Source organism: Theobroma umbraticum, unplaced genomic scaffold (assembly GCF_002168275.2).
Source record: "Theobroma umbraticum cultivar Fairchild unplaced genomic scaffold, ASM216827v3 scaffold_51.0, whole genome shotgun sequence".
NCBI lineage: Eukaryota > Viridiplantae > Streptophyta > Magnoliopsida > Malvales > Malvaceae > Theobroma > Theobroma umbraticum.
The window spans coordinates 9,922,260-9,932,209 of NW_018397260.1; the positions used below are offsets into that span (position 1 = coordinate 9,922,260).

General features: G+C 39.6%; 3 protein-coding genes and 1 pseudogene across 3 annotated transcripts; all 4 read right to left on the reverse strand.

The window, feature by feature from the left end:
• Nucleotides 1-6: 6 nt before the first annotated feature.
• Nucleotides 7-2,740, reverse strand: LOC110416717 (NAC domain-containing protein 92-like). The gene is made up of 4 exons (XM_021428779.2): nt 2,050-2,740; nt 984-1,256; nt 303-552; nt 7-216 (listed from the first exon to the last, which is right to left on the reverse strand). Exons 1-3 carry the CDS (start codon nt 2,545-2,547, stop codon nt 472-474), a joined length of 852 nt encoding a protein of 283 aa, XP_021284454.1. The 5' UTR covers nt 2,548-2,740; the 3' UTR covers nt 7-216; nt 303-471.
• Nucleotides 2,741-5,130: 2,390 nt separating this feature from the next.
• Nucleotides 5,131-6,577, reverse strand: LOC110417153 (putative acetyltransferase At3g50280; annotated as a pseudogene).
• A 494-nt stretch (nt 6,578-7,071) lies between these two features.
• LOC110417354 (putative acetyltransferase At3g50280) lies at nt 7,072-9,118 on the reverse strand. The gene has a single exon (XM_021429668.2). The coding sequence runs from the start codon at nt 8,449-8,451 to the stop codon at nt 7,087-7,089; it is 1,365 nt and encodes a 454-aa protein (XP_021285343.1). The 5' UTR covers nt 8,452-9,118; the 3' UTR covers nt 7,072-7,086.
• Nucleotides 9,119-9,255: 137 nt separating this feature from the next.
• On the reverse strand, nt 9,256-9,944 carry LOC110417355 (polyadenylate-binding protein 8-like). The gene is made up of 2 exons (XM_021429669.1): nt 9,852-9,944; nt 9,256-9,753 (listed from the first exon to the last, which is right to left on the reverse strand). Exons 1-2 carry the CDS (start codon nt 9,942-9,944, stop codon nt 9,508-9,510), a joined length of 339 nt encoding a protein of 112 aa, XP_021285344.1. The 3' UTR covers nt 9,256-9,507.
• Between the last annotated feature and the right edge of the window lie 6 nt (nt 9,945-9,950).

The window sequence follows — 9,950 nt, forward strand, 5'->3', positions numbered from 1 at the left end:
ATTGAGTGGAAAGAATTTCTCAACCCATCATCATAGGTGAACTTGGAAGCCAGGTGAAGCACCTCATGTTGAAATTGTCTGACTCATTCAATGTATCACGTACTTATATTTTCTGAAGGAAAATTCCTGATAATTTGATTCTTCTGAAGCAAAACTGCATGATAATTAAATTCTTCCGAAGCAAATTCCTGATATTAGCACATGAGTGCAACCTGTCTGGTGAACCAAAAGATAATTTCACTAAAACTTTCATGAATGTTATCAACTCAAAGACTTACCACAAAAGAGGAAAGAGAAATGACCTTAGGAGGTGAGTGATCCTGCCATTACATTACTCGCTACTCAGATTTGAAAATTTCTTGTTTTGTATTAGGTTGATGAAAATATAAATCCATTCTCTTGCTATTTTGGTGTAATTAAACCTCCAACGAGTTAACTGCTCCTATCTGCTTTATGGTTTATCACGGACAATCAATGCCCGAGATCTTTCAACTCTATGAAATGTCCTTCTACAATTGCCCATAAATCATTGGTAGTCAACTGAGATTCCACCTGCATAACAGCCATGTCACAGAAAAACTTGTTCAATTTGCGGAAAGGCGCCATCATCTAATAAAAAGTTTAGACATGCTCATCATTTGAGGAGTTCAGACTTCAGGTAGTGGAAATTTCCCTAGAGATGCACAGCAAATATAGGCAAAAAGGTTTATCTGGTTCGTAAAATGTGAGAAACTGAAAAGAATAGATCAACATCCTTCATTTTAATGCTCAGACATGACATTTAAAACAGCAATACAAGTGTGTAGCACAATTACTTCATAACCTTGAATACATATTATTGTTGGCTTATCTGTAACAAAAAAAGAACTAAGGGCTTATCTGTACATACATGACATAAGATAGTAGTTATAGAATATGCAACTGAGATTTGAAAATGCATGCTTTGTTAGAAAAAGAAGCAGTGTATGCTCAATATAGGTTACCAGATCATTGGGCAGCTCTGGTTGGACGACTGAAGGGAACTCAAACCTTGGAACAGAAACAGATCTAGTTGCTACTGATTCATCTAGCTGTTTAGTGAAGTCATCACCATTGATTTCAGCTTCAAGAATGTCAGGTGAAAGAAATCCATCATGCTGGATACCGATGTGACGTACAGCTGCAACACTTTCTTCTGCACAAGAGCTTAAAACATTCTCCGATACACTATTTCCAGCACGAGATTTGACAAATACTCGGCATAGGACAAAAGAGGCCTGCAAATGGTAGAGACATCAACTTTCATTGAAGTAACACTGCCAGACGCCCGCACCCTTGAAACCAATCTAAACATAATTTCATATGTTCAGCATAGAATAAAAGATACCTCACAAAAAGGCATCATTAATTACAAAAAAGTTGATATTTTTGGAAGAATATGCATATAAAAGTCGGAACTTACTAAGACTTCACTAGAAAATTTGGGCAGAAATTATCTTTATTGAGGACTCAGAATACCCCAATCTACACCAATAAAAGTTTCTCCAATTGAGAAGGTAAAAACAATAAGCAAAATTATTTTCATGTGGCCATTGAGAACAAATCATTTCACATTATTTGCCTAACCAACTGAACACAAAACCAAGATTATGTTCACTCTAATGATGCATCATCTAAAGCATTTTAGAAAAACAACAATGCACCCTTTCAAAAACCACTCAAAGCCACATACAAACAAATGGGGGAATTAACCCACTGAAGTTTTGGAAAGCTTCGAGTTAGATTAGAAATTCCTTTTGGACACCTGCAAATATATTTGATTGAAAAGAGTCGTGGTCAATTAATAAACAGCAAAAGGTATGGGGCTTTAAAACATTAAAGAAAGAAGCATTAAAAACAAACAAAAAAAGAAGGTTTCTTGGAGACTGGAGAGCACAACATTAAATCTGCAATAGATACAAAATTTGTCAGTTACAATTCATCACTACCTACCAAACATCAATAACAAGAAGCAATTCCTCAAAATATGACCCCATAGATAAAAACTTTAAAGAAAGAAGTAATTTTTACCTTGCGATGGTGAAGCAGGGCATATTCGTACATAATCCAAGGAGTCCTAACTGCTTTCTTAACAGAATTAGCCTCATAAAATACAAATCTAGTTCTAGTCCCCACCAATACGTTTTCTCCATCAAACACATCCTTAACTTTCCCTATTTTCCTCCAAAACCCTCCCTTTGCCCTCCTCTTATTCCTCTCTCCTTTTCTCTCCGTGTAACAAAACCAGTGCCTTTTCCTTCCCCGACATCCGTGCACAAAGCACACCCCCTCCGGCAAATCAGACGGCTCGTAGTCGTACAAGTTAAGTTCCCTGATCAAATCGTATCCGTACATGTCAGCGCGATCGGAGGCGTCGGAGCTGTTTTTCCCAGTGAGGTAGTGGTTAAGAAGCTCCTCCTCGGAAGGGAAAAATCGGCAACCAGGTGGAAGATGATATAACGACCTTGTTCTGGATGAATCTCCTGGAATTTCTGTCAATGGAAGAATCGAATCTGAATTGTTGCACATTTTGGGAATTTTTTTTTTGTCGAATCAAAGAAAGAAGTGATTTTTTTTTTCTAGGGTTTTTCTTTTTTTGGGAGTTTCCTATTTCTTTCATAGAAAGAGGAAACGAGAGAAGGGAGTTTCATTTGGCTGGGGTTTTGGGTTTTTGTAACAGAAAGCGTGCCTGTGAAGCTTCTTTGCAAGTGAGAGTGTGGTAGCGTCCTATACAGGAGTACCTTCTCCTGATCTATCCTCTTTTTCTTTTTAATTTTCGCACATTTTTTGCGGCTTTGCTTGTTGGTACGTAAGGCTGTGGAAAATGGGAGAGCTTTTTGATGACGTGGAGGGATTTCATTGGCTCTGTGAGTTAACACGCTGACGGCGGAAAGCGTAGACTGATCCTTGGATTGGTCAAAAACGAAATCCAGGGAAGAAACCACCGTGACTGTTGTTGGCTGAAAACCCAATGATCTGTGACCTGTCAGCCGTTAGATCCCAGTTTTTGGCTTAGCTGGCAGTTCAGAAGATGGGGGCTGTTTCAGGCAGTACGAAAAAATGGTAATACAGAGGAATGTCTTAACCAAAACTCGCGGGATTTTCCCAATTTGGAGGGGTAGCCATAGTTTTCGGCTCAGCCGTACTCGCGGCAAGCGCTGATAGATTCGGCAATTGGACACGTGGCTGAATCTTCTGGAAAGTGGTACCACGCACCAGACCAGGAAAGACAAAAGGAACAGGTGCTCCGAATGTGGGGAGCAAGTGTCCGAGGTGTCCGAAATCCGGGGAAAAAGTCGTTTGTTTTCTTAATTTTAAATGCGCTTTTGAGATGGGGCGGCCCTAGGGTCATTAGCCCACGCCGCAAACTTGAGTTATAAATTCAGAGGCGAACAGCCTCCAGGCGTTGGGTGAGGTGAGTAGTGGTGTCAACATGGTCTGACTCCGGCCACCGGCCCAAATCTTTGTGAGTTGAGAAAATATAAATTAAGTCGAGTCAGTTATTTTTTACATGAACCATCAAAATTTTAACTCTTATTAGTTCATGAATCAGATCAAGTCAGCTTATTTTTTTAAAAAAAATTATTTTTATAATTTTACCTAACAAATTTTCTATCAATAAAATTATTTATAATTTAATCTATAAATTGAATAATCAAAATATGTTAAAAACACATAAATTTCATAAATAAAATTTCAATTTTTAACACAAACTATCATTCCATAAACATAAATATATAACCAAATAATAAAAACTTTAAAACTCATTTATATCCTCTTCAATCTTCATTCTAGAGCAAAACATTTAAATCTTGTTTAGACAGTAATAATATCTCAAAGTTTGAATCAATTTATCATCAAATATTAATTACCATACAAGAAAAAGAGATAGTAAGTTTTAATCTAAACTAAAATTATTAATTTGATTAGTAAATATTAAAGATATTGAAATATATATAAAATAAACAATATCATTAGTAACTAAATTATTAATTTTATATAATTAAATATATAAAATTATTAAATAATTAAAATTATTAATTTTTTTCTAACCCGTTTCAACTCACCTCAATTCACTTATCAGATAAGTTGGCCTATTTAGACTCAATTTTAGTACGAGCTTAAAGTTTCATATCCAACTGACCTCATTTTCAATAATAAATGGATCAACCTAATAAGTCTGGTTTATTTTGATAGGTTTAGAGGTGACTCTTTTACGAGCATTTGTTTTTTGGTATTATTATTATTATTAATTTTACCTTTGCTCGAAAGAGAAAAAATCTTTTGCCAATATTAGAGCCACGGGGATGGGCTCCAGCCTGGAGCATTCTGTCAATTGCGTTTCTAATGAGGCTAGTGCCTGTTTTAATGCAAAAGATTGGCGCTGACTCTGTTTCATAATAATTAGTGCCTAATGCCCAAGTCCTCTGGACAGTAAATTTATGCCTGCCTAACTCTCACTTTGCTTCTGGTATCATCTCTCCTAGCTGACTTGGACTCGTCTAGACCACTTGAATTTTGGCGTAGAATGTGTTGCATGGAGGCGTTTGAGCGGGTGGAAGGTTCTTTTCCTTTTTCTGGTAGGATAGAATAAAATGTAAACGAGCTATCAACTCGCACATGGAAATTATATTTACATAGTGGAAGTTGTTATTCTGATCCGGGGCCCTTTGGCTAATTGTGTTTTGGACAAACCAGCTTTTCGTAAGGCAATTGCTCTTCTTCTTTCCAACACGGCCAAGAAGGCCCTCCCCACAGTATTCTCGGTTAAATCATACTGACTTGGTCCAGTCCACAACAAATTATAGAGGTCCTTTGCGGCATATCAAGGTAAATATGCTTTCATATAATTAAAAGCAAATATAGGCATGGAACTGTCAGGGAATATCTGTCACACCCTATGCCGCTAGTTTGTTAATGCCAATTCCAGGCAAAAGGCTTGAAATGTTTTTTTTTTTTTGGAACATGGAAATGCTCAAAATGAACAAGCAACAGAAGAAAAAGAACTCTTTCCGTGATTGAGGCAGTGAGAAGCAGAGTGATGGCTATGGATAAAGTACTTGCTCGCAGCCAGAATTTGTATGAGACAATCTATCCATTTGATGTGGAAGATCTGAAATGTCGAAACAAACATACTCAAAGTTCAATCCTTCTATTTCTTTCTTGCTAGTGGCAGATGAGGCTCAAGAATAATACTGGCAGCGGTTGGTAAGACTTGGACTGCATGGGACAGTTCCGCCAACTAATTAAGCTTATTAGATGGGGGAAGAAACAAAAGCCACGAGCTCCTCGTTGGATTCCAAGTCTGTACCTCCTCCACCTCGGCTTCCTGGATATGAGTCAACATTCCCATCAAACTTGTGAGCATATCCGCTACCACGTTTCAGTGCTTTCCCCAAGCCAAACTAATTTTTGTACTCATTGAATCTTGGTGAGCTACCCTTCATTACGGAATGTGGATCAAAAGACCGACTAAGCTGGTAAATAAATTGTGAACGAAGCCATTCGTCAACAAAACTACCCACCGCTTTGTTGGTGTGGTTAGCCACAGCTTGGTGCAATAGCCAAGAATCCCATCCAAGACTCTGTTCAAGCAATTCCCAGCTGTGGTCATTGTTCTAACAGTTTGAATCGCATTTCCAAAGAAATCTGGTGACAATGGTTCCAATCAAGATCTGTTATTTATGGCGAATTTGAAAAGAACAACTTGATCGTGTTGAAAACGTCCTGCCTTTTTTATGGACCCCCAAACGAGCGCAGACAAGGACTGAAAGGAGGAGATGTTACCGGTGTTATATTCTGAATTGACCCTTGCTTTGAGTTTTGCAATATACTCTGCTGAGAAGTCGAAGATTCTCTCTAAATCTTGGGGTGCTTCGAATCTGCTAATAAATTCATCCGGTTGGGTGAATGGAAGGTTAATTAGTGGACCATGCCCCTCTGGGAACCACCTCTTAAGCACCGGTGGGCGTGTGATTTGTGCATTTCTTCCTTGCGCTCTAAATAACTCTGACAATCTGCTGAGGAAATGCCAGAAGGTGGTTCACAGAGCACCCTATGAATACACCATCCACCCGTGACCTGAATTAATACCAAAGGCCTGGCGTGACCATCATGGTTGACAGCTCCATCATGATCGAACAACCAATGGCAATCTGGGGAAACAATATCGGATGTTGTCATGTCAACTGCTGCATGAATTAATTGGGCGCCCCAATCAACAAAGACAAAATAGGAAGGCGGGCTTTCATCTTTTCTTGTCGCGAGGCGGCCTGCAAGTGGGTAGAAATGAACAAGGATGAGGGAGAGGGAACTCTTCAGGCCCTGCAAGTGATTCTTGATCATGTCTTGTTGGCACTTACCTGGAGGTTTGGAAAAGAGAAGGCCGCTTTGAATGCAGTGTAAAGAAAGCATGGCGCCAGATAAAACGGTTGCTTCGATTCTTCTGAAACATAATGGGGTTTCACAACGCATTCTGATATGTATCAGACAGTTGGGGAATTCATTTCTCCACTCAAAGGATGGTAGTTTCTTTGGTTTCCAATAGTCTAGCTTTCATTCATAGCTTTGCTTGGTGTAGCCGTAGAATTATAGCTAGGAGACTAGGACAGCGTCTTCAGTCTGTTTCAGAGTTAACAATTGAAAATGCAAATATACGTTTTCTTTGCCGTCCAGCCATAGTGGTAAAGCATTTATAAGTATTTAATTTAATAAAGTTTTAATTGCCAAGGCTAAGTACCTGAAATTTAATAAAAGCATATACTTGAAAACATTTGCTCAAGAAGCAATTTAGTTCATAATGTTTTAAATTGATTAGTATAGCTGCAATATCTTCGTCAAGATTCAACTAAAGAAAAGTCCTTAATCTCTAGAATGAATTAATAGAAACATTAGGAAAAAGTCAGCAGATATTGAAGAAAATTCAATATTTTATTTTCTGAATCATTTCCATCCCACTCTTTTGTCTTCTTAGTTGTGGCATTGTAGACGAGGGTTGGAAACAAACGAAAGAAAACATGTGGTAGTAGGTAGGACATGATGCGCAGGGGACAGTTACAGAATTAAAATTTAAGCTTCAATAGAGGAAGAAACAGCAGCCATGAACTCCTCATCCGATTCAAGAGCATTCATAGAGTGAGCTGGAAGGCAGACCTCCAAGTCTATGCTTCCTCCACCTTCGCGTCCTGGATATGAGGAAACTTTCCCATCAAACTTATGAGCATATCCACTGCGAAGTGCCAGTGCTTTCCCCAACCCAAACTCATTTCCGTACTTGTTGAATCTCGGTGAGCTTCCCATCATTACACTTTGTGGATCAAAAAACTGACCAAGCTGGTAGATAAATGGTGAACGAAGCCAATCATTGACAAAACCACGCACTGATTTGTCTGTGTGGTTAACCACAGCTAGGTGCAATTGCCAAGCAGCCCATCCAAGATTCTGCTCGAGCAGTTCACCTGCTGTAGTTACTGCTCTCACAGTTTGAATTGAGTTCCCAAAGTAATCTGGGGACAAGGGTGGATCCAGTCTTGATCTGTTATTTATAGCCAACCTGCAACTAGTTACTTGGTCATTTGGAAAACGGCGCGCCTTTGTTATTGACATCCAGACAAACGCAGATAAAGACTGGAAGGAGGAGATTTTGCTGGTGTTGTATTCTGAATTGGCCCTTGCTTTGAGTTTTGCAATGGACTCTGCTGAGAAGTGGAAGATTCTCTCTAACAGTTGGGGTGCTTCAAATCTTCCGATAAACTCATCCTGGTGAGTGAAAGGAAGGTTAATTAGTGGGCCATGACCCTCTGGAAACCACCTCTTGAGCACAGGTTGGCGTGAGATTTTTACATTATCTCCCTGTGCTTGAAATATTTCGGACAATGTGTTGAAGAAATGCCAGAAGGTGGCTCCATCCCCAAGAGCATGGTTCATAGAACACCCTATGAATACCCCATCAACCAGCTCCGTGACCTGAATAGACAGCAAAGGTCTGGTGTGGCCATCATGGTTGATTGCTCTGTCATGGTCAAAGAATGATTGAACAACCAATGGCACATAAGTTGGGGAAAGAATGTGGGATACTGTTGTGTCGACAGCTGCGTGGATAAATTTGGCCCCAGGGCTGTTGTTGCAATCAACAAAGACAGAATAAGCAGGGGGGTTTTCCTCTCTTCTTGTTGCAAGACGACCTGCAAGAGGGTAGAAATGAACAAGGGAGAGGGAAAGGGACTTCTTGAGCCTGTCCAAGATATTCTTGATCAGGTCTTGTTGACAATCCTCTGGCGGAGGTTTGGGAAAGAGAAGGCCCTTTTGGATATACTGAACAGAAAGCATGGCTAGATCCCATGTTGTCAGGTAGAAGGGCTGCTTCGATTCTTGAGAAACATGTGGTGGTTTCACAAAGCATTCCGAGATGCATCGAGCTTTTGGTGGATTCATTTTTCTTGCTCAAGGGAAGCGGTGAATCTATTTTCTTAGGTTACCACCGTGTAGTTCTTGATTCACAACTAGGCTTTTATGTAGCTGTGGAATTACGTACGGTAGAGCTGCCTCAGTCTTCTGCCGAAATAATCACACTCATCTTTTCTCAACCACCTTTGGCGGAAACCGAGTCAAACAAAAAAGTCAATTTATATTTTTTGTGCGTATTTTTGAACACAGAACAGTCCTCGATTACAAGTTATCTTAGTAGAAACTTTTTGGTAGCCAAATCCAGTCACGATCGCAGAATCTTCACCTTGATTATTAGCTCTAGTGCTGGTAAAGAGCCAAATTCACCAGCATTCAGTTTTAATATGGCGAGTTTCATCAAGATGTTGCTAGGAATCTGCGTTGAGACTACTCGAATGGAGTTGAAGCATCCACCTACCCCGGTGCTGACGAAGACAAAGGGGAACCAGGTTCAATGTTCTTGTTGACTGCAAGTTTTCCTCTAGGGATAATTAAAAATTAAGCAAGAAACCCAACGTCTTGTCCACCAAGCTAGCACCCAGGAACCTTCCCCTTAATTTCGCAAGCAAAAATAATGAAGGTGGGAAGGTTTCGCCGATTGTATTTTTTTTATATTTCATCAACTTGACCTCTCAAAAAGGACAACAACAGGAGCATCATGGCGTTACGAAACTAATGTATACACTTTCTCTCTTTCTTTCTTTCTTTTAGTATTTTTTGGCGTCACATTCCAGCAGATCGTCCCTCCTAACACCCGTATGATAAGCCAAAATAGTTTTGAGAACCAAAAGATTGTTCTAAAACAAACTTTCAATAACATTAAACAAACTTATAGTTCTCAATAACAAGCCAAGTAAACTAAATAACTTTAAAAAAAAAACAATCAAGCCAAAACAATCCATGTTCTAGTCAAGTATCAAAAATCCTATGACCACCAAAAACATACCATATATAAATATTCCAAACTAATAAGATTGCCCAGTGTTGACAAATAAAGGTCTAGTAACTCCTCTGCCAAGATACTAGACCGAAATTTTCAGTCTCTCAAGAGACAAGGTTATCATTCAGGGATAGTGAAGCCAATTGGTCAGCAGGACTGTTGGCCTGTTGCTGAGCAGCAACACTCCTCAATACCTCCAAGGCCTCTGCTACTTTAGCCTTCAAAGCTTCTGGCGATTCCAGGAGATGCAAAACCTCAGTTTGGTCCATCTCTAGAAGCATGCCTGTAACCTTGGCTGCTGAATCACGCTCCAGCCGTTCCACTAGGGGATACAAGCTTTCACCAAGCATCTGCTCACAAGTCACAAATTGAAAATATAAACATCTTAAATCTAATTAAATCAAACAAATAAATACCCACAGTCAAACAATTCAACAGAAGCTCTCACCGTCCTCTGCTGTTCAGGTGTAGCATTTGCAAGAGCTGTAGCCAAAGCTGGAATCGGCATAGGCTGTCCAACACCAGCATCTCGGAAGGGCATGCCACC

Excerpts from the sequence above, each read along its gene's own strand:
- LOC110417355 (XM_021429669.1), bottom strand. The coding sequence starts at position 9,944 with ATGCCCTTCCGAGATGCTGGTGTTGGACAGCCTATGCCGATTCCAGCT. Across the intron at positions 9,754-9,851 it reads CACCTGAACAGCAGAGGACG|ATGCTTGGTGAAAGCTTGTA; the intron begins GTGAGAGCTTCT and ends ACTTGTGAGCAG.
- LOC110416717 (XM_021428779.2), bottom strand. The coding sequence starts at position 2,547 with ATGTGCAACAATTCAGATTCGATTCTTCCATTGACAGAAATTCCAGGA. Across the intron at positions 1,257-2,049 it reads CCCTGCTTCACCATCGCAAG|GCCTCTTTTGTCCTATGCCG; the intron begins GTAAAAATTACT and ends TACCATTTGCAG. Across the intron at positions 553-983 it reads CAGAGCTGCCCAATGATCTG|GTGGAATCTCAGTTGACTAC; the intron begins GTAACCTATATT and ends GCTGTTATGCAG.
- LOC110417354 (XM_021429668.2), bottom strand. The coding sequence starts at position 8,451 with ATGAATCCACCAAAAGCTCGATGCATCTCGGAATGCTTTGTGAAACCA.